Source organism: Aplidium turbinatum, chromosome 4 (assembly GCF_918807975.1).
Source record: "Aplidium turbinatum chromosome 4, kaAplTurb1.1, whole genome shotgun sequence".
NCBI lineage: Eukaryota > Metazoa > Chordata > Ascidiacea > Aplousobranchia > Polyclinidae > Aplidium > Aplidium turbinatum.
In genome coordinates, this window is record NC_137475.1 from 21,129,391 (window position 1) to 21,153,991 (window position 24,601).

Here is a 24,601-nt window from a genome sequence, read left to right on the forward strand (position 1 = left end):
TGAAAGACCCCCAAATTGCTAGCTTTAAGGTGGACATAGGGATTTCAAACACTTAACATGAACCTGATACAATATTTAGTTTTTATACATTTAATTAAATCATTAACTTTCTCTGAATATTATCATAACAGGTCCATGATCCGGCAATCTTCCGATGATCCACATCAGTCCTCATGTGATTCCCTTCCAGCTGACGATTGTGATGAATGTGTGGATGAAAGTCTCGAAGACATTGATCATGATTTTTTCTTTTGCGAGGCGATTTCAAAAGTAATTAAGCCAGTTTGATGCAAAAAGCCAAAAATGTCTGATCAAAACATTCCTCTGAAATTAACTCCCAGTGGTACAGTTACAGAGTACAGTACTTTTTTTAGCGTTTCTAATAATTTTCATGAAAAGTAATTTCTTTACTTAAAGCCCAATTTCATCACTTCCACTTCCAGATATTTCAAGTTTTGAAAAAAAGCCGGCACATTTCTCGACTCAGCGATATCTGACTTTAAAACAAATTGAACAAAATTCTCGTTATTATTTTCATCATGGCGACTTGGATGCGGTAATTCAGCATGACACATGAAAAAGATTGTTTAAATTAAACTGTTTTTTGCCGGTCATTTTTTCTTTGTTTACCCGCTTGCATTCAGGTTTTGTTGTCTCAGATGACCGAATCCTATCTTCGAAAGTACAAAGTCCAGAACATATTATCGCTGCTACTTAGGAAGCATCTTGGTTGCTTGCTCCGGTCACACGATATGCTGGAGATGAATTACGGTGAGTGGTCTGTACTAAATGAATTACACTGAGTGCTCAATACTAGCGTCTAAACATGTGGCATCAAAAGTGTGAAAGAACAGGAGAAAAAATTCTTACAAAATTCACTAAAAACTAAACACCTGAATACTCTGCGTCTGAGCAACACAACACCATATAAACTAAGGTAGTGGTTCCCAACCAGGGTGCCACGAATCATTTGAGGGCTTTTTTGTCGGAGTTGCCCATTTCAGAGAATCCAATTCAGAGAGGCCGATTCGGAGAAATCGCAATTCGGAGACAGTTTTTTTTCTGAGAAAACCGATTTGATGATTTCTTAAATTCAGTGACGGCTTCTGTTTATATAAAGAATTTGTATGGAGTTTAGCTTTCCATGCCCATACCCAAGCAAACGAGAAAGTTATTGTTTCAGTGCTCAGGTAGATGTAAATTAGCTGTTATTTTGCAAGTATAGACTGTGGCGATATCTAGCAACTTTACTGGAGACATTTTCACTGGGACTTCATTTGATTAACCACTATGGTTAACAAACGTCGTTTGACAACTATATTATTTTTTTCGATTGGACTTTAGTTAAGATTTTTACGGAGACTTTATATGATTAACCTCTATTATATGCTGATTTCTTTGAATATACAGATGTTGCTGTGAGAGTTTAGAAATCATCAAAAAAGGCTTTCTTCGAAAAAGGCTGTCTCCTGATTGGGACTTCTCCGAATTGGATTTTCCTGATCAGATTCTCTGAATAGTAGCAGATTGTTGTTTTGTCATACCGGATATCGTTAGGGTAAAACCAAATGGTGTTGTGTCCAAAATCATCAAACTGAGATAAAAAACATTTATTTTTTTGGAATATTTTTGATATCTCAACTGAATCAAACACCACTGTTACAATACTTACAACCATGCCATGCTTTCCTTGTTTTACCGGCAATTAGATATTTTTCAAAATTGTGTAGCACCCACCATTTTTTTTTAATGCTTTATTTTTGGACGTAGCCTAGAGAGTTTCTCTAAGTTGCAACCGGTTGCAAAGCGCAAACTAGACATTCTCCATTACATTGCTAGCATTGGCGTAATTTTTTTTTAAAATTTGACAAAATTAGGGGTGCTCTAAGTTATCTTATGAAAATTGTCAATATAGGTGTGGTGTAGCGCGTGTCGTCACGCACCACATCTCTCTTGCCGACAGCGCAGTGTGGGTTTGCCGATTGCCTGACTAGGCTTCTCTTGGTTTCTTTCGTGTTGGTTCATTCTTTAGTTTTCAGTTAACAGTGTAGCAGTGCAATCGGCAGTTTAAGTAGAGTCTTGTTTTAGTTTGTCATTTAATACTTTCTGTTAACATTCTTTAAAGCTAGTTTTCAATTGCAGGATATTCACGTTTTAAGTTTATTAAAGCCTACTTTACTGAAATGAGTTTGTTGTTTTCAATGTAGGTCATGTCAATTTAATAAACTTATTTAAGCAAGAATCAGAAAGATGGACAGACATATTCCTCGTCCTAAAGACCTTTCAGTTGATCCTAACTCCGCTGACGCCCCTACCATTTTCAAGTTCTGGTTTCAGACTGTCACTGACTACATCGCTACACTTGAAGAGGTTCGCCAGGAAGGAACTCCTAATATCAACAAAACTAGAATAATACGTAGCTTCTTGTCCCCAGAGGTATACCTCTATGTCGAGGAAGTTGACGACTATGATGCAATTGTAGATACTCTCAAGAGAACATACGTAAAGAAGAAGAACAATGTCTACGCCAGGCATTTACTAATCAGCCGAAAGCAAGCCAGTGGAGAAACGGTCTTGGAATACCTTAGAGCGCTGAAACTACTCTCTAAGGACTGTACTTTTGACGACGTTTCTGCCCAAACGTATAAAGAGCAGCTTATTCGCGATTCTTTCATAAATGGCTTACAGTCTCCTGTCATCCGCCAACGTCTTTTTGAAGAGAATAACATAGACCTTCAACGTGCTTCGGAACTGAGCGACAGTATAGAAAGAGCACAACAACAATCTTGCATCATGGGGAGAGCTGCAAACACTTCGATAGCCTCAACGACAAATTATGCGCGAGACGGTAACAACATGCGTCCAGAGCACAAGGATCACAACGTTTCTGCTGCCACTTCCAAGTCCAAGGTACAAACCAGAAAATCATGTTACTTTTGTAACGGACCACTCCATGACCGTTGGTCCTGTCCAGCACACAAACAGAAATGCTACAATTGTGGAAAACTAGGGCATTTTTCCAAGGTCTGTCGCAGTAAAAGTTCATCAGTATCTTTGGCTTCTGCTGCAGAAAACCCAGTTGCTAACGCGGATTCTCTTAATTACTCGTCAACGCTTTCCAGGCACAGAGGCCCGTTATATTTTGCTGGAGCTCCTAACTGCCTGCATCGCACAGTGGTGGACGCTTTGGTAAATGGACATCCAGTTAAAGCCTTGCTGGATTCAGGTGCCTCGGATAACTTTATTGATAGAAAATTGGTAAACAAGCTGAAGATAAACCTTACGAAACAACCTCACACTGTGACCATGGCGTCGACCCATCACTTGGTCAAGACCGATGGCTGCGCTTGTTTGCATCTTGAACTCCTCGATAGAAGTTATCCAAAGATTTGTTTCGATGTCATTCCAAACTCTTGTGCTGATGTGATTTTAGGCCAAAATTTCTTTCAAAAACACGAGAAAGTCACCTTTCAGTTTTGTGGCCCCGAAAAACCGCTTGTAATTTCCGCAGCAACACCGAAGCTCGTAGCACTTACCTCTGCTCGCGTGGATCCACCAAGTCTTTTCCAATACATGGAACCTAATTATAAACCTGTTGCAGCCCCTTCCCGTTCTTATTCAAAAGATGACGTCGCATATATTGAAAAGGAGGTGGAAAGACTATTAGCCGAAGACATAATTGAACCTTCAAGATCTCCGTGGAGATCGCAGGTGCTTGTTGTCCGGAATCAACATAAATGCCGCCTTGTGATCGATTATTCACAGACCGTGAACCGTTTTACACTTTTGGACGCGTATCCCCTTCCGCGAATTGAAGACATTGTCAACAAGGTTGCAAAAGATAAAATCTACAGCTCTCTTGATCTGCGGTCCGCTTACCACCAAGTTTCCCTCTTGCAAGAAGAAAGACCATTTACAGCATTCGAAGCTCTCGGCCATTTGTATCAATACAAAAGACTACCTTTTGGTGTAACAAATGGAGTTGCTGCCTTTCAGAGAGTTATGGATGACTTCATCAAAAGATACAATCTGAAGAAAGTTTACGCCTATTTAGATGATCTGACCGTTACAGGGGAAACTGTACAAGAACATGATGAAAACTTGAATGCCTTGCTTGATGCTGCAGAGAAGAGTGGATTTACTTTTAATAAAGACAAATCGAACATTAGACAATCTACAATCAATTTACTTGGCTACCAAATCTCGCACAACCAAAAGAAACCAGACGCTGAACGACTTCGACCACTGTTGGAAATGCCTCCACCAAAAACTCTGAAAGAATTGAAAAGAATTTGTGGTATGTTTGCATATTATGCCAAATGGATTGAAAGATTTTCATTGAAGGCTGGTCCACTCTTAAAGGCTGTTATACCTTTGGACGAAAATGCTTTGAATTCTTTTAAAACACTAAAGGAAGAATTGGCGGCTGCTAGTCTGGGAACTATTCGTGATGATCTAAGTTTCGACATCGAAAGTGACGCTTCTGACTACGCTATAGCCGCAATCCTCTCCCAAGGCGGTCGCCCTGTCGCTTTTATGTCCCGCACTCTGAGTAACTGCGAACAGAAGTATCCGGCTATCGAAAAAGAAGCTACAGCTATCATTGAAGCCGTTCGAAAATGGGCCCATTTTTTAAAGGGTCGCACCTTTTCACTCGTCACTGATCAGCAATCGATCTCGTATATGTTTGATAGACGCAACCGTGGGAAGATCAAAAATAACAAAATTTTGTTGTGGCGTCTAGAGCTAAGCCAGTTTCATTATGAAATCCGTCACAAGCCCGGAAAAGAAAACATAGCCCCTGATGCACTATCAAGAGTGTCTGCAAGTCTGAGCCCTGGCAAAGACTTGGTTTCTTTACATGAATCACTTGGACATCCAGGATATGTTAGATTGTATCACTTTATTCGATCCCGCAACTTGCCGTACACCAGCGAAGAGACTAAAGCAATTTGCAACCAATGCCAAACTTGTGCTGAACTCAAACCACGTTTTTACAAACCACCAAGAGGAACTCTTATCAAAGCTACGCATCCATGGGAACGACTATCTGTTGATTTCAAGGGTCCTGTTAAAGGTTTGAAGCCCTATTTGTTAGTGATTGTAGATGAATATAGTCGCTACCCATTTGTGTTTCCATGCAAAAGAATGTCTTCCGAGTCCGTCATTGATTGTTTAACTAGCTTATTTTGCCTGTTTGGTTTCCCTGCTTACATCCACAGTGATCGGGGAACTGCTTTCACTAGCCGAGAGATCAAAGATTTTCTTTCTACGCGTGGAATAGCTACTAGTTGCTCATCACCTTACCATCCTCAAGGAAATGGACAGTGCAAAAGGACAAACCAAACGGTATGGAAAACAATAAAACTTCTTTTGAGAACGCACCATGTTCTGGAGGACGATTGGGAGAAAGTCCTTCCACAGGCTTTGCATTCTATTAGGTCATTGCTATGTGTCGCGACTAATCAAACACCCCACGAGAGGTTATTCTCATTTGCACGACGAGCCATGTATGGCATGGCAATGCCTTCGTGGCTTTTGGACTCCGGTAAAACAGTTTTATTGCGACGCTTTGTGCGTAATAAAGGTGAACCTGTCTGTGATCCAGTAATATTATTCAATGCGAATCCTACTTATGCTCGTGTACGATATCAAAGTGGAAGAGAGGCGACTGTTTCGACTTCAGATTTGGCACCCTCTCCTCAAACTGAGGTTGATGCAGAAGAACGCCTTTCTACAACGACGGATCTTACCTTAAATGTGCCGGAAGAACCTGAAATCCATAACATACTAACAAACGATTATAACACGCCGTTAACAGACGCTCCTTCGAATTTAACTACTGACGTTCGCGAAGACAGTAGGCCTACTTGTGATATTACAAACCCGATCACATCAACTAATGAAGGGTTTACCGACAACAGTACACCTATCTTGAGACGTTCTACTAGAATTCGAAAGTCACCAGAAAGATATGGCTTCTGAGTCAACATCTTGTCTGGTCCTTTTCAAAATTTATTTGGCGGGGGAGAATGTGGTGTAGCGCGTGTCGTCACGCACCACATCTCTCTTGCCGACAGCGCAGTGTGGGTTTGCCGATTGCCTGACTAGGCTTCTCTTGGTTTCTTTCGTGTTGGTTCATTCTTTAGTTTTCAGTTAACAGTGTAGCAGTGCAATCGGCAGTTTAAGTAGAGTCTTGTTTTAGTTTGTCATTTAATACTTTCTGTTAACATTCTTTAAAGCTAGTTTTCAATTGCAGGATATTCACGTTTTAAGTTTATTAAAGCCTACTTTACTGAAATGAGTTTGTTGTTTTCAATGTAGGTCATGTCAATAGGCTAATCAATTGAAAACCTGACCGATGGAAAATGTTAAAACAAATGACTCAATCTAATAGTAAATTCAACCATGTTTACTGTTTAGCCTACAGGCCTCGAAATTTGTACTTTTTTCCGGCGATCAAGCATGTCCTGCCGGACTGGCCCTTTCAGCGGACATTTAATATCTCAACCGGACATATTTTTTGCATACGTAGATTTTGCACAAAATTACACTACAGTATTGTGTAGTCGTGTTTGTAGAAGATTTTCTACAACAGAATAACTCTGCAATGGTTGATGGCTTAATTAACCGACCCTGAAGTATACTGGAGCAGATTGCTTGCAAATAAATCAGTGCGTTAATGACAGTCGTGTAATGACGCAATAAACACAATTGAAAACAACAATCCAAATTTCCTTATTACAAAAGCAACTACGATCACTTATTCCGTGGTTTTCGCGTTATAAAATCGTTGTGCCAAGCGATTACTGCTGGCGCGGGGTCGTAAATCTCCAGCTCAGGACCGTCCAGACAAATGCGCAATAGTGTTAGCCCTCAATGGTGTTAGTGTTAAATTTCTATCAGTATCAGCGTGAATAAGGTCGCCACATTCGCCTGTGCACGTGCGGAACCCAGCTGAGACTTGCTTCTCTGTGACGTTTCTTTTTAACAAATGATCAATGTAACGCAATAATCCTAATTGTTAAAATTAGAATACACATCCTGCCGGAAATTTCAGACAACTTTATTTCAAGGCAACATTGCAAGGCGTTGAAATGATGTAAAAATGGCTACTTTTGCCATCAGCTCGTTAACAACGCTACTCTAATGTGATCTTTAAAGCAATTGCCTGTACTATTAATTGTTTCAGCTCCGTATTTGTTCGCGTTAAACAAACAATTGTAACAATTCAAATTTAAAATATATTTTTGCTGCATTAGCTCTATTTTTGTCAAGAATTTTGCGGCGGTCATTTATGACCGACCAATGAGTCGGCTTCGGCAGACATTCAAGGTCATTCCGGAGGTCATGTCCGCCATGACCGCCGGAATTTCGAGGCCTGCAGCCTACGTCATGAAACGTCGAATCAACATAAAAGAAGATAACTTTGTCATATGTGTAATCGAATAGACTGCAGCGGTATGTCAAACGATCAGATAGAAATGAAAACAAGTATTACGTGCAAGGCGAAAGTGATCTTTCATTGAATATTGAAATATATTCGACTTTAATTTGTTCACGTCTGCCTTATAATGCGGTTTGCTATAAATTAATCACATCCAAATTTGTTTCTGCGGGTCGTTGTCTTGGAAACAAACTCCGTGACAAGTTCTTCCATGTTTAATTTCTCCGCCAATTCGTGATGACTACCTATAACGGCCAAATTGTTCAGTCGTTGTTGCGTTTGAGTGCTGCGAAGGTAGGTCTTCAAGCGTCGTAATAACGAAAAGGAACGTTCGGCTTCACAGGAAGAAGTCGGCATAACAATGTAAGTTACCAAAGCTGCATATATATTTTGCATTATATCGACCATTGACGGCTGTGCAATGAATTTCTGACGTAGCGTATTCACTGTCACAACATCACCGTCACGTTTGCAACAAGCGAACCACTGTTTGCGTTCACGCAGCAAATCCTTGCGTTCCCAGTCACCATCATAAAATTTGGTTACTTTCGTAACATCGGCTTCTTTCATTGTGGGATTCTCTAGCAGCTCTCGTAGCAAATCTGCCATTCGGTATGATAAAGAAGGGAAACGGCTAACGATTGCATCTGACGCCGTTTGCAGAATGTTTTTGTAGACGTTTGAGTAGAAAACAGCAATTTCGTCTTCTGAAACGGTGAAGTTCTTGCGAGACTGCCGGGGAATTTTGGGGAGATCTAACCTCAAGTCACAAGCATATGATTTGCATTCTTCGTAAAATGATGTAGCATTATCTGCAGAAGAGCTATCGGCAGTCAGAGTCTCTACAAGCGATTCCATCCAACCGCTAACATCACCAGCTACTACGTTCTTACCTTGACAAGATTTGTGAACTGGGTGAATAGTTTGGAAGAGATGTTGTAGCGAGCGAAGTCCAAAGTAGTTGCCAAATCTTTCCAAGCTTTGCAAGTGGCCAACAGCTCGACCGCGAATGCTCCCAGACTGTGACATGCCATTCCCAATTTCTTCTAAAAACTCCAGAATAGAGGGATATTGGCTCAAAAAGCAGTTCAAGGCGTCCAATCTTAACACCCATCTTGTATCGCTGAGTGGTTTGATTTGACTCATCTTGCTTATATTAGGATCGGAGTTTGTCGCCAATATTCCCTTGAAAATACTCCAACGTTTTGGTGAATCTCATATAAAATTTATAACTGCGTTCAGGAGTGTCATCGCTTGACTGGCAATGATGTTGTTATGACAGGCATCCTGTACAGCTAAATTTAATTGATGGCCACTACAGTGAAAATACAAGGCCTTATGATTTTTATCGGCAATGCGTTTTTGAAGACCGGTTATCTTCCCTGCCATATTGCTCCCTCCGTCGTACCCTTGTCCTCTCAATTGGTTGAAGTTGAGGTTATACCGCAAAAGAACATCATTGATGATTCTATAGAGTGATTCCGCATCTGTTTTCGGTGTTTCGTAAAAACCCACGAAAACTTCATCACTTTCTAAAGAGCTTGTGCAGTAACGGAAACATATACTTAATTGTTCTTTGTTGGAAATGTCCGATGTTTCATCGGCTATAATGGAAAATACGTACTTATCAATATTGTAAAACTTATTGACTCCCAGAGATTGACTTCGGATGTTAAAGATCACTTGACGGATAATTTTGTCCCCGATAACACTGGTCTACACAAAATTTCAGGTTTGGGTTTTGACAACTCATTTTAGCTAATTTTGGGGCGCTGAATCCGAAAATGAACTCAGATTTTCTCTATCACATCACGTTTTTGAGATATGAAATATCCCTAATTTTTGAAAAAAATCAATTCTTGCCCCCCCTCTGTTGTCAAAACAAAGAATTCTGATGCAATGAACACTGTTTTACCTGCAATAATCTAGCTTTAATTAGCAAACAAGCATTCCATATTATATTCACACAAATTTGCGTTGTATCTATTGAAATTTCATACTTTTTAATAAAAAATAGGCATGCAAAAGAGCAACCATAATAACATCAAACACTACATTATGCTGACGAACATGTCGATAGGACAGTGACAAGGTATTATCTGAATTATAGCCTACAGTTCACACAATATGCACATAGTCTATAGACATTCCAATGGAGTGCAGAAATTCTGAAGACACACACAGAAATAGCAAAGTGCCAAAATAAAGATTGACTCAAAGGGACTTGGGCAGGGCGAGTTCAGAAACAGTCAAAAAATAGCTTTCATAAAATATGAACTCTTCACTTATAAGCTTAAAAATGCTCTTTTGAGGGACTTTCTTTTATGAGCAGCATCTGGAATTTCTCTTTTAAAACTCCAGCAATAGTCGGCCATCATATGACAATCCCACCGACCTTGATAACGTTCCTCCATAATTTTAATATCCTGGTGTAAACGTTCACCCTGTTCTTCACTAACTTTCCCAAGGTTTTCTGGAAACTCATCCGCATGGCTCTTCAAATAGTGAACTTTGATGCTCATCCTGCATCCCAAATCTTCAAAACTAAGCAGTAGCTCCCTTAAAAGATCTTTATAATTTTCTGCTTTTCTGTTTCCCAAAACATTTCTCACAACAGCTCCGAAAGCATTCCAAGCTCTAAGTCTAGCCTCGAATGGCAACATTGATTTTACAAAATTTTCATCCTTTAACAATTGCCTGATTTGTGGTCCATTGAAAATCCCAGCTCTTTTTTCCTCTTCACTGAGACCAGGAAAAGCATAACATATATACTTAAAGCACTCTCCTTCATGATCTAAAGCTTTTACATATTGTTTCATGAGACCCAGTTTGATGTGAAGAGGAGGCAAGAGGATCTTTTTGATATCAACTAACTGATCACGTATGATATTTTGTCTCCAGGTGTCAAGGTGAGCCTTGGAGGCCACTCTTCTTTGTTCCAGTGCTGATCCTTGGCCCTGCTGTCCCAGTAGCATAGGAAACATGGGTATTTGGTGTAGCCACTTTGTTGCCCCAGCAAGCCAGCATGGAAAAACTCAACGCTACCAACCTCCACTATGTCCTATTACGATTATCATAACAGGAATTTTTTTTATTTTAGAGGAAATCTGAACCAATTTATGAATTTAGTGTAAAAATATCTATATGTTTGAAAGTTTATAGCTGTCAGAAAATAATTATATTTGACATTTTACTGCACTAAAAAGGGTAAAAATTGGTCAATTTCATAAAAAATGGCAACGATAGAAAGAAAACGTGATGTAATAGAGAAAATCTGAGTTCATTTTCGGATTCAGCGCCCCAAAATTAGCCAAAATCAGTTGTCAAAACCCAAACCTGAAAAAAAAAGTTGAAATTTGTAGACCAGTGTAATTTTGATTATTTCGTTTTGAATTTTTGGTGAAAGGTATTTATCACAAGCATCTGATGATAGGTAAGACATTACTTCATTGTTATAAATCCCAAGGAGTTTCAGGAGATTCCAGATGTTGGATGAAATCTTTTCATCGCCATGTCCCCGTAATGGTGTACATGATTTTCCACAGAAAAGAATAGCATTAAAAATAGCTGATAATGCAACCCTGTTTTTGCGTTGCTCTTCTTGGGTGCGACTGCAAATTCGTGCACGGTTGTGTGAATCACTGAGGCTGATCTGTACAAAACAATAATATTTAATAGTAGCCTACAGTTAATTTTCAAGCTTATTTTTTATATGTTGCGCTGATATTCATCTTGACGAGGCCTCTCCGCATATTGATTACAAAACTTCATCACTTGAGCGTCTTTTAACTGTATTAATATGCCTGGTGGGCCACCAGGCTACTACCACAATACCGTACGACATTACTACTACTATACCACTCTACTACCACCACCAGTGGTGGCAATTATCACTTATGCTAACTTACGTTTAGAACATTTGTAGATTGTTGATGTAAGTCTGAATTTTTGTGCTTCTCTAAAGAGGAGGTTCCTTTGCGAAAAGTTTTCCATGCTGAACGTCTCAATATCCATGGCGTTGATGTGCCAACATTGACACGTTTATTCGCAGTGGCCCAGTAACAGAAGGAACAGTAGCAGCTTCCATCATCGTTTAGTCTTAACCAGTTATATTGAGAAAACCATTCTTTTTGCGCGGATCGATCTCCGTTGTCGTTTCTTGGCATAACTTCCGGAAATTTTGTGAGAGGAGAAATATCGGGCAAACTATGCGTATCTACTTCCGTTTGATTTTCGCAGCTGTCAGCTGATGAACCTGGGTTACTACTTGTACTTGCTGCTTCATTAGCGCTTGGGCGAGGCCGCTTGGGCGCAAAAAAACCTGCAATGCTTGTCTGATTTGTTTTTTTCATCTTAATAACTCTTGGTATCTGAAATACAATCTCTGATTCTTGATGCAACTGATTTGGATTACAACTAGCTTGAAATGAGATTTTATTCGACTCTGACTCCTTTATCGTTGAACTTTCTTTCATTAACTATCTGTTGCGTCACAAATGAACCCCTGCCGCTTCGCCGTTACATATTGCATCGACGGGAAACCAATCGATTTTCCAACCAGAGCCAGACAAATTGTTTTCTCTCGAACGGCACTTCTTGACGCAGTGCGCGTGTTTGTGCTTAATTGTTACAATCATGTCTGCCTTTGATATGTGTGGCGCTGCGTGCCACCCACAAATGTAAAACACTGAAAATATTGCGCTTTGGTAAAACGACTTTCAAGAAAGAAAAAAAAACGTTATTTAGCAATGCAAATTTCCATTTGAATCGGTGTATTTTGTATGCAAACCAGGGCCCAGGGGTGCTCTCGCATTTATATTGTTACCTCAGATTTTCATTTTGGGGTGCTCAAGCACCCTTCGCACCCCCGAAATTACGCCTATGATTGCTAGGATAGGTTTGATATGGTGCTTTTAAAAGAGCATGGCTTTATTTGTAATCACGTAGTCATCTGGCAATGGAGTTTGTAGGCTATTTCAATGATTTGTGCATGTGGTGAAGAGTCGGTACCTTCAAACAGATATGTATTGTATAGTAGCATATCACTTTGTGATGCTCGGCAGATTGCACTTCTTATACTTACCGTACAATAATTTGCTTTGTTCTGCATTGGATAAATGATATTGTAATATTTCATTATAAAGTGTTTAGATTATTGGCAAATCTTCTCTTATTATACTCTTCACCAGATTTTCATCATTTCAGTGATTAATTCCTTAACAAAATTCCTGCTTCATACTAAATCTTTAAACAATAAACATTGACATAAATTGCGTACACTGTACACAAGAAGTTAGTGCAAAATTTATGTACAGCTGAGATCAAAAGCAACATTCACTGCAAACCACACTGCCAACAGGGTTTTCAGGATTTTAAAATAGTTGATGTTTTTGAAGAAAATAACTAGTTACTTGAATCAATTTTATTCTCAACCCAAACATTTTAATGCCAGATGTTTTGCCATGAGCTGTCAGGGATAATCTCTCACCCAGTCACCACAAAGTGACTGGCATCGATATCTCTTGTTCCCTGTCCCATATCGATATGGTATAACACCAGACAGTTAGATAAGGCTGTATTTGTTTTCACAAGTAAACAAAGCCTTTGCACAAAACTTGCTGTCTTATTCACGGACCAAAATTTGGACTGAAATTAATCATAAAATAACTTGTATATACCGTACTGTATATGATCTCTTAAACAACACTATAAAATCATTTTACTTGACTCTTATGAATAGCCCCTTGTTTCCAAATAGAAGAAAATGTGTGTGTAACATTTGTTAATATAAATAATGCTTGGTTTCGCCCCTACATCACAAAAATGAGTAGGCGAAGTCTCTGTGTCCTAGCCTATAGCAATTTGATATGCTCATGCACTCAATGTCACCAACTGTTGAATTTCCTTAATAGTTTAAGATAAAGTTATCAAATGTTTTAACGACATTACTCATGAACTGACTATGTCGGTCTAGCATAAAAATTAAAGTTCATATATGCACTGCAGATTCTGAACTTGTATTATGTGCTACACGTAGTCATTGTATTTTTGAATGAATTGATACTATTGCTGTTACTTGATGACAAGCAGCACCTCCACTAGGAAACTGCAAGGGGATTATGTGCTGCCAGTTCTTTCTGCATTATCTATGTGTTCTATTGTGTAACTACTCGATTTTTCTCGTGCTGGAAGAACAAATAAAAAAACATCTCTCTCTCTCTGTAAAACAATTATTTGTGCAATCAAAAATGATATTATACACAGTCTGTTAAATTATATGTTGTGCATCAGGCTACAGCTTCTGCTGCACAACAGTCAGCGGTATAAAAACAACAAAATAGATTATAGATTAATTTCTTGCATTCTTCTGGTGACTGTAGACTAGACAGTCACAAAATGTTGAAATGGTAACTAGCTTTTTATTTCCGACGTTTCGTCAGCCAGCACGATTGACTTCATCAAGGGGCTGAAACTGGTAAAACTACCTGTTTAACAGTAAATGGCACAACACAGAAGCGTATCTTCATTAAACAAAATGAAGAATTTGGTAGAATACAAAGTTTAAAAACGTACAAAACTGCCACCCAAGATGATTGACAACTACGCCTCATCGGCATTTGTCAATAACATAAAATCGTAAAATCGATCCTTGTGGCATATGTGGAAAATGAGTAACGAAAAATTCTGTTCTGTGAACAGGAATTGGGTACATGGAAGATGTGCAAAGATGAAGAGAATGACATGCAGATCTAGAGATTGTTTTGAATGTGAAAGATGCAAGAAGATTGAAGAAGCAACGGTGGGTTCTGCTGAAAAGCTGAATGATGAAGTTGAATCAGTGAATGCCTTTTGCTATCTAGGAGGTAGATTGAATACCAGTGGTGGTTGTGAAGCGACAGTGACTGCAAGAGTAAGGTTTGGTTGGGTGAAATTCAGAGAGTGTTGAGAGTTGTTATGAGGTAAAAGTTTTCTGTTGAAAATGAAAGAAAGAATTTATACTAGTTGCGTGAGATCTGCAATGCTATGCGGAAGTGAGACATGGTGCTTACGGGAAAACAAATTGGCGATTTTAAGAAGAACTGAGACAGGGATATCTAAAGAAAGGGATGCGAAGGCTCACAGCAATTGCCTTATTCCTATGACAGGGCGGTAGTTTGTAGCACGTGAAACATGCAGTTCTTTTCAAAATTGCAGAAAGTATTGTAGTGCACCTGGTACAGTCAACTACAGAAGACAGTTAGTAAATGTTATGTAGAGCATATTTAAAGATTACTTGTTTGAAAAGACAGTTGAAAAGTTACCAATAAGTTTTTTTTCTTAACAAAGCCTTTGCAGTAGGTTAGATGTAAACGTAAAGCAAGTATACGGGTAGTTGAATTAACAAGTAACCATGAGCATGCAATAAGTATCAAGGACTAATGCTAATAGCGCAATGCAGGGTATCATAACAAGATTTATTAAACTACTATCGGTGCCAATTGTCGTTTTACAGTAAACAGAGATTATTTACGATAAACAGAAGTCCTATTGTCAGACATATTACAAGCCTTCGTATCCCCTTCTTTAGATATCCCTGACTGAGAGTGCAATGGTGAGAGCAATGTGTGGTGTGAAGCTGATGGACGAAAAGAATACCGAAGGGCTTATGAACTTGCTTGGGTTGAATGAGAATCAGGGATATCTGAAGAAGGGGATACGAAGGCTTTTATTACGTCTGACAATAGAAGGGCTTCTATTTATCGTAAATAAATAATCTCTGTTTATGGTAAAATGACAATTGGCACCGATAGTAATTTAATAAACTTTGTTATGACAACCTGCATTGCACCATTACCACCAGGTATGGATATTCAATGAATGCTCGTAATTACTTGATAATTCAACTACCTGTATACTTGCTTTACACCTAGCCAACTGCAAAGGTTTTGTCAAAAAAAACAGCTAACTGGTAACCTTTCAACTGTCTTTTCAAACTATTATTCTTTAAATATGTTCTACATAACACTTGCTAACTGTCTTGTGTACCTGAGTGTACCAGCTGCACTACAAAACTTTTTACAATTTTAAAAAGAACCGCATGTTTAACGCGGTACCAACTACCGCCCTTCTAGTGTCATAAGAATCAGCAATCGCTGTGAGCCTTCGCATCCCCTTCTTTAGATATCCCCGATGAGAATGTTGATAAGCTGGTGAAGACGAATTGAGTGAGGTGCTATGGGCATGTTTTGAGAAGGGATGAAGATGATGTTTTGAGAAGAGCGCTGGAGTTGCAAGTGGAGGGTCGTAGAAAACAAGAAAGACCCAAGAAAACGTGGAAAAGGCGTTGAGGAGGAAATCAACAGGGTGTGCTTGACAAGAGAGGACGCGTTAGATCAATGTGGAGTCAGGGTGTGAAGGCGATTGCGGCACTTGGAGGTGAATCTGGCGACCCTCGGTATCGGGAGCATTATCGGATTAAAACTGGACTACTGGCACTTTGGCTGTTTGCCACACAGCATTGCATAATTTTAGTACAAATTTATGCATTGTTTATCCTCCATATTTCGGAATGGCCCGTTTCGGTGAGTCCGATTCGGTGAGTTGCCTATTCGGTGAGAGCCTTTTTCGGTGACAGCCCTATTCGGTGATTTTTTAAAAAATTATTGAATACCGTAGCCTAATTATCATTGCCGTTATCGGGTTAGGGGTTGGAGTTAAGGTTAGGGTCTTATTTCAACGTTTAGCGACGTTAGAATGATGTACCGTAAAAGCGGCAATGATAATTAGGCTACGGTACCCGATAATTTTCAAAAAAATCACCAAATAGGGCTCGCACCGAAAAAGGCTCTCACCGAATCGGACTCACCGAATAGTAGCAGACCCCCATATTTAGTAGCCTCATTAGTGAGTGCTACATTTGATCTTTGCAATTTGTGGTTACGAAGAGTTTTGACAGCTGTCAGCTATGCATTTCGAATGGTTCAGTGTTAATTGTAGAGGTGTCAGTACTCAGTATTTCACAACATGCCGTATAGAAAGCTATTGGAAGTAAAGGCCATTCAACATCTGAGGTGTAAAGTAATGAAAGTAGTGTTACTTAAGTAGCAATAAAACAAAAAAATTGGTATCTATCTAAAATGGACTGGCTTGCAATTAGCATAAACATAAAAGCAACTTGCAAAAAATAAAAGACAGTGACACTATAATTCCTTTTTACTTTTATGTTAAGTAGCAATGTTCAGTAACTAGTACTTTTTGAGTAGTTTTATTTTTCATTACTTTCTACTTTCACTTGTTTAGTTTTATGCCAAAGTAACGTTACTCGAGTAATTTTATATTTTGTCAAGTAGAAAGTTGTAACTTTGATAAAAATCTGTTAATAAGGTTTCATTTCTAAGATAAAAAAAAAATTTTAAAGAGAAATTGTTAAAAATGAAAAGTTTTGTTAAAAAGAATTGTTAAAACGAAAAGTTTATTTTCCTAAGACCTATGTGATTCATTAAAAATTAAACTATTAAGTGAGTTGGGATTTTGAAACATTTTTTCAAAACTTGATGAAATTTGTCAAAACTGTTTGTTTTTTGACTGCAAAATTTACTAATTCTACTTGAGTACTTTTTAAAGAACAGTACTTTTTTACTTCTACTTGAGTGATAATGTGCTCTGGTACTTTCTACTTGTAATTGTAACGAATTAGAATTGACCTTCAGTAACTGTACTTTTACTTGACTATTCAAATGGACTACTTTTTACACCTTTGTTCAACATTTATCTCTAAAGATTTAACAGGGGCCCATAACATTTGAAAAGCAGTAATTATGCCACACCATTACCACCAGTAAGGAATGAAAGAACAAGGGTAGAAAAACACTTCAGCGAGACTGGAAAAAGCACGGTAGCACCACTATTTCGATATGCATGACAACAAATTCGGAAATGTATGCAATTTATGTATATAATTGTAATGGTAGCCTATAAATATTAAAAAAAAATTTTTGTAAAAAAAACAAACATTTTTTCAACCAAAATTTTCCGAAATTGCAAACCATAATTTTTCCTATTCAGAAATAAACATTTTTTCCATCACCTTGATTCAGTGTAGCAAAAAACTTCAGAAATGAGATAGTGTCTGTCCGTTGCTTTTTGTAATGTCTGTCCATTACTTTATATCAAGGTTTTAAACTAATTGTTGCGCAAACACTGCATCAGGGATTAGCAAAAAATACTGGGGTAGATCTGGGGTAAGATTTGGGGTAAGATCTCAAATTAAAAAAAACATTGATCTATTGGGTTTGGGAGCTGAATTAGATAGAAAGTGCATGTGATGATGGCGTATGAGCGATCTTTCCAGGCTAGATTGGAGGGCAGGAAATCTTCAGCCACTCGGCAGTCTCGTCGTCCAGGATTCTCAGACCATGCGCACCGTGTGGAGGCCGGTGGGTTAGGCAGTGGTGGATGACATGGTCTGCGGTCTGTTCCGTGGCACCACACTCGCATTCTGATGAAGGAGCCAGGCCCCATTTGTGCATGTCCGAACGAAAGCGGCCGACGCCAGTTCGCAGGCGGTTAAGCCTGACCCACGCAAGCCTTGCGAGGGACATCCCTGGTGGACGGGGATCGGCGTTGGGTATGAAGTCACGGAGCGTGGAGGTGTGATTTTGCCACTCCGTGTTCCACATGTGGTTCGTCCAGTGTGCCGCACTTAAACTAAGTTCTTCTGCGTGCTTAAGGAGTTGTTGTGCGGCAGGCACAAAGGGGCGTCTTGATTTCAAGCGCTGCTTTATAGGTGGTGGTCTCTTGAGTGTTGCATGGAGAGAGAGAGAGAGAGAAGTTCTTTTATTTGCATCAACAGCACATGTGGAAAAAACAATACAAGATTACAATGTGAACTAGGTTGTTTTAATGTTTGCTGACGATGATGGGAGTGGCAGAAGGACCGAACTGGTCATCAAGTCTGCCACACCCGTGTGGTGTCATAGCTTATTTGACATGGAACGGTGTCGGAGTTGAACAAAAATATATATTGTATACATTACAAAATAAAAAACAATACACACACGAAATTTAACAGTACAATATAAAACAGGAATACAAGAAGCGATGCAGAAATACAAAATGGCATATGCTATACATACAACACAGCATAGGATACTGGTAAGGAAAAAGCGAATATACAGTAATTAGCGAGATACGGTGAGAATAAGTAAAAACAGTTTGATGGCACTATATCAGTTACTTAATTTATACCCAGACATTAAGTGCAGTTTTAATTTTTTAGAAAACATACTAATTGTTTGAATTTTTCTTAGCTGTTCCGGTAATTTGTTCCAAGTGTTTGTTCCAAGAAATTTAATTGAGCGTTGACCAAGCTTTGTATGCATTCTTGGTTTAAAAAGTATATCTTTCTTAGCACCTCTGGTATTATAGTTATGAGTTTCATTACAAGGACGAAAGTACTCAGAAAAAATTGCTGGTAGATGTCCTTTATTGCTTTTATAAACAAACTTACATACTTCTATTAAAAACATGTCTTCGACTTGTAGCAAGTTGCTTTTATTGAACAGAGATTTGGTGGGAATTCTGTCCTTAATCTTGGTGAAGTTTAAACAGCGAATTATGCGATTGTGTACCAGATTTAAGGGATACAGTTCCGTTTTAGAAGCACGACCCCAACAGATGATACCATACATTAGGTGGGAGTGAACTAGAGCATAGTAAACTGCTTTTAATGTCTGGGAATTTACGCACTTTCTTAATCGATATAGAGCACCACAGCTTTGAGAAAGTTTTGTTGAGATTATATTGATGTGCTGTTTCCATGATAACGACTCATCAAATGTTATTCCTAAGTATTTGTAGGTGTTTGTGCGTTGCAAACTGGTATTTTGAAAATTTATTTCTAGATTTAAATTTTCTCGAACAAACTTTGACCCAAACAACATGTATTTGGTTTTGCTTACATTAATTGTTAACTTGTTTGTATGCATCCAGTTTTGAATCATTAGGAGGTTAGAATTCACTTTTTCTTGCAATCTAGTAGGGCTTTTATCCTTAATACATAGTAGTGTATCATCAGCAAACAAACGAGTCTCAAATTCAGAAGCGTAATTAAGGTCATTAATGTAGATAATGAACAACAGTGGACCAAGAACTGAGCCTTGGGGTACACCACATTTGATTTCTTCATATTTAGAATTTGTAGTACCAATCTGCACAAACTGGTAACGGTGATTTAAGTAAGACTTTAATAAATTATAGGCATTTCCTCTAATGCCATAATAATCCAGTTTCTTTAAAAGGATTTCATGGTCAACAGTGTCAAATGCTTTGGCAAGGTCAATAAAGATACTACATGTAGTAAAACCATCATCGCAATTTTGTAGTAATTGTTCATAAATATCCGTAGCAGCTAATGTGGTTGAATGTCCACCTCTGAAACCAAACTGTTGTTGGGACAAAAGGAGGAGATGGTCGGGGTCCAAAGCGCGGCGAGCGAGAGAAATCGTGGCTCCTTTACGGCGTAGCTCAGCGGGTTGGATGCCTGCTAGGATGGGTAGGCAGTCCGTTGGAGTGGGACGCAGGCATCCAGTCACAGTACGCAGTGCGTCGTTAATGGCGGTATCAATCTGGTGGGTGTGAGAACTACGACACCAGACCGGCGCGCAGTACTCAGCGGTGGAATGAACAAGGGCTAGGGTAGCTGTACGAAGAGTTTTAGCACCAGCTCCCCAGCCGGAACCCGCCAATCGCCTCAAAAGTGCGACGCGTGTAGATAGTTTTTTGCGCAGTGACTTCAAGTGCCGGCGGTACGTGAGTGACCTGTCCAGGGTTATGCCGAGGTATGTAGGTTCGGCACAGTAGGGCAGGCGTTCCCCATCAATCTTGATGTTTATCTCACGCTGTGCCTCCCGGTTGTTAAGGTGGAAGGCCGCCGACACTGTCTTTGGCTTGCTGAGCTGTAGCTTCCATTTCTGGAGGTATGCTGATAGTGTTTGCATGTCTTGGCTGAGGTTCCTCTCCACTGACTGCCAGTTTCCTGCTGAGTGCAGGAGTGCCAGGTCGTCTGCGTAAGCATACTTCCTGGAGGTGGTGGGGGGCAAGTCGTAGGTGTATATGTTGAACAGGAGAGGAGCCAAGACTGAGCCCTGTGGGACGCCGTTTTTAAGTCGGCGTAGTCTGCTTCGACGACCGCTACCGGTTGTGAGGGTAAAACTGCGGTTTTGCACAAGTTCCATCATCATATGGACCATGTGTCTGTCAGGGAGCAGACGGAGTAACTTGCAGGTAAGGCCGCTATGCCATACGGTGTCATAGGCAGCCGTGAGATCAACAAACACGGCGCCAGCCTTCTTCTTAGCCGAGAAGCTGTCCTCAATGTCTTGGGTCATAAGTGTGACCTGATCTACGGTTGATCGTCCGTGTCGGAAACCAGCTTGTTCACGGGGGAGCTGCGGATCTATTATTGGTTCGACACGGGCGTAGATGAGTCTCTCGAGGATCTTGAAGGGGATGCAGAGCAGTGAGATTGGACGGTAACTCTTCGGGTCCCCTCGGGGCTTCTTCGGCTTAGGGACTGCAACCACAAGGGCTCTTCTCCAGATTCTGGGAATTCTCAGGTGGCGCAAACAGCAGGAAAGGAAGTCTTTTAACCAGGACTTTAAGGAGGCAGCAGCATGGAGTATCAACTCCGGGCATAGGTGGTCAGGGCCCGGGGCTTTACCTGGCTTTATGTGCTGGAGGGCGGCGGAAAATTCTTCCGGGGTGAACTCACCCGAGATGTTGTCCCCGTCTGGGGTTGTTACCCTCCAGAGGTCCGTCATTTCTTGCAAGACGGATCTATCAGATTCACGGTCTCTCGATTTGTATTTCCCGTTCTCCACAAGTTGTGAGGCGATGGAGTTTGCTGAAACGGGACATTGTTGACGAGAGGCACGTGATCTGCCAGTTAGGTTGTTCAGTGTACTCCATGCTATGCGGCTGGAGTGCGTGAAGTCGATTGATTCAACGGCTTCTGTCCAGCGCTCCTTCCTCTTTAAGTCCAGCCTTGCCAGCAGAGCTGTGGCTGAGCTGTTGGTGTCATTGCCCTGAGGGGCGTAGAGGAAGTCGGAGTAGATGCTTTCACACTCCTTATCCCAGCACGGTATGTAGGTCTTTCGTCGGCCGCGGGGGATGGATTGTTTTGCCGCTGATGTTATTGCATCACAAAAGTCCTGGTAGGCTTCTTCCACGTTGTTGGTGTGAGGGGATGGGAGATACTGTGTGGCTTCATTGGTGAGGAGGCTATAGTACTCCCAGTTAGCCATTCTGAAGTTCCATCGATTAACAGGCTTGCTCGGGACAGGCATTATGAGCATTGGAGCCGTGATAATCGAGGGTCGATGTTGGGACCTGGGGAACTTCTCTAGCACACGTCTGTCCGGTTGGCAATTATTGGGGTCATCACTTGCGAAAGCCAGATCGGGGTTTGTACCAGTGTTCCAGCGTCCGGAGAAGAAGCTCGCTGCACCCTTGGGATCGTGCAGTAGGGTGAGGTTGTTATTGGCTGACCATGAGGCCAGGCTCTCTCCGTCGGTGTTGGTGGTGTTGTAGCCCCAATCAACGTGGTGGCAATTAAAATCGCCAGCATAGAGGCTGGGTTGGGGGAACACTGGGATGGCTGTTGGTGTTAAGCGTGAGGGTGGTGGCTTATAGACATTGATGATGTGATAGCCTGATATGTCTATGCATAACCACTCTATCTCCGACTGGGCACTGGACTGGTCTATTGGCGTCCAGCTCAGTTGCTCATGGACAAACGTGGCGAGGCCGTGTTTCCTGCTGATGGTTGCGCCTGCGAGTGTGAAGTTGGGTAATACCAACTTATCCACAGATGTGCAGTGGGTCTCCTGGAGGAGAATAACGAGGGCCTGATGTTTTGTGGCCAGATACTCGATGATGCTGAGCTTGCTGGCCGTGATGCCCTCGGTGTTCAGCTGCAGTACGGTGGGTCGTCGGTACTTTTCGACAGAGGAGCTGCCGCGCCCTGACAAGGGCGTTTCCCTATCCACCCTGGGCTGAACCTGGGCCTGGTTTGCTCGAGTGTGACAAGCTTCGTTTCGCATATCTTTTCTCAAAGATATGGTACTGACGGGAGGGACCACGAGAAGGTGCTTGTTCTTCCCCCCCAGTGTGCAAAGTGCATGTGAAGGCTGACTAGTGGTTTTTCCCAATTCTATCTGTCCGTTACTTTATTTCAATAGTCCGTAAAATTGGTAGTACTGAAACCAGACCCAAATTTTTTTCCCACACAAACCATCATACTTAGTAGTTTTAACACGCTGAATATTGCGGAGCTGGGGCTCTTGTGGTCTTCAAATTTGAAGATTTTTGCATCAATGTCTGTCCGTTACCAAATTTTATTTTTGAAATATCACCTAATCTGCTTACAATAATTTGACTTCTATTGGCGTTAAATCAATGCAAATAGGGCGATACATGGGCGATATTTCTATAAAAGATTCAATTCTCCCAGCTGGGCACGTGTCTCAGCGCCCGCGAAGGGTGTAGTCTAAGAAAATTATTTTTTTGTAATCTTGTGGTCCTTACAAGCGCTCGTGTGGCTTCGGCATTTTGTTGCCGACGCTAATGCGCCATTCATGCATCTGCGTCGGCAATCACCTCGACGATTGCCGAGGCTAATTTCGAAGACTGATATCATGTTTTGTACAAAAGTCTGAATATATCTCTCCATTATCGTTTGTTTTTTCATATAGTGGATGTTGTCCAACTGCTTGATTGACACTGCCAATTTCCTAATTTGCAATTAATATCTCCTACTAGAAACACCATGGCATGTTTTGGTATATATATAGGAGGCATTCCATTATAATTCAACAAATTTTAGAAAGAAATGTAACCACTAGGTTTCAAAAGGTGTTGGTTTTGATATATTTTGTTGTGTTCAAAATTTGAACTTGGGCAAAAAAAAAATTTTGAAAATTGGACAAATGGTTTTTGAGATATCGCGTTTTGAAATTTTGTTGCTGTCACTAGGTGGCGCTGTTGATGTTCCCAATGTTTTTGATTTTAGGGTTATATTTGGGGTAGAAAGTTGGTTGAAGTGTCTATTCCACCATTTTTCATAATGCAGAATTCAAAAATGGTCTCAATTTTAGTCTAAAAGCATTAGCTAAGGAGTTATGGGGCATTTAAAAAAATTTGGGGGACCAAATGCCAACCCTCAAATTGTCATGTGGGTAACGAGATATCCCGAAAAAAAATTCTGTTCTTGAAAGTTTCTTGCATATACTTCATGATAGTATAATATTTTTTATGAGACTTTTGTCCTTTTTGCACAATGCAACCTCATATCAAAGATCTATTAACCCTTTAATGCCCGGACTACTTTCTACAAACGAAAAAAATTTTTTTTTTGTTTTTTAGTGACATTTGTGACCCAATAAATCCATTTTTATCAAAAATTTTATTTTTTGTGTTTTAAATAAAAAAATTAAAAATGTTGCCAAATGGCTACATTGGGCATACAGAGTGCGCAAATATGAAAATTCGTAGATGCAAATTATCCTGTAAATTCGATCGCTGAAGGTCAAAAACCGAAGAAGAAATGTTATATGCATTTTACAAAGAGTAACCAGAAAACTAAAATGGCTTTAAGATTCTTTGGCAGGCTATTTGCAATTTATATTATATTCCTCCGGAGGAATTTGCTGACATTTCGATTACAGATGCTCTATCAAGGGATTCACTTCGATTGTCATAGCCTTCCTCGTCTCTTTTCTTCATATCTGTGTTATCATTGAAGTGCATGCAACAGCGTTTCAAATCTGTTGCGTGGCATTCAGTCAGCTATTAGAGAGTATCTCGTTCGTCTTTCCCATTACATCCTTCTCGAAGGCATCTTTACAATACTGATGTGTAGGAGGAGCACTCCTATAAGCTTTTCATTTCAGCAATAGATGTAGTCAAGACATGTCCGTCTTTTTGATGAGCGTAGAGTTTTGATTCACGGACAATATTTCCAAACAGCTCGTCATCAAAAAACTCTAAAAAATACTCCAAAGAGGTTTCATATTCAGATAGAGTATACCCTTGATCCTCCCACTGAACATCCAAACTGGGTTTAAATACCTCTTTCTTCCACGTACTCTGGCGTTTTGTGGTTTTACTGGTTGAGCG

The 24,601-nt window shown here is 40.2% G+C and overlaps 2 protein-coding genes across 2 annotated transcripts in view; both read left to right on the forward strand.

Moving 5' to 3' along the window:
- LOC145768970 (mitogen-activated protein kinase kinase kinase 4-like) overlaps positions 1-24,601 on the forward strand; it is a 202,857-nt gene that overhangs the window by 52,437 nt on the left and 125,819 nt on the right. Inside the window, exons 7-8 of the mRNA XM_082580572.1 lie at positions 132-270; positions 645-771. Coding sequence (XP_082436698.1) covers positions 132-270; positions 645-771 — 266 coding nt within the window. The remainder of the gene's footprint in view (positions 1-131; positions 271-644; positions 772-24,601) is intronic.
- Positions 5,149-5,985, forward strand: LOC145768236 (uncharacterized). The gene has a single exon (XM_082579724.1). It carries the CDS (start codon positions 5,149-5,151, stop codon positions 5,983-5,985), a length of 837 nt encoding a protein of 278 aa, XP_082435850.1.

Bases quoted from the DNA above. Each gene is read 5' to 3' on its own strand.
- LOC145768236 (XM_082579724.1), top strand. From the start codon at position 5,149: ATGTCTTCCGAGTCCGTCATTGATTGTTTAACTAGCTTATTTTGCCTG.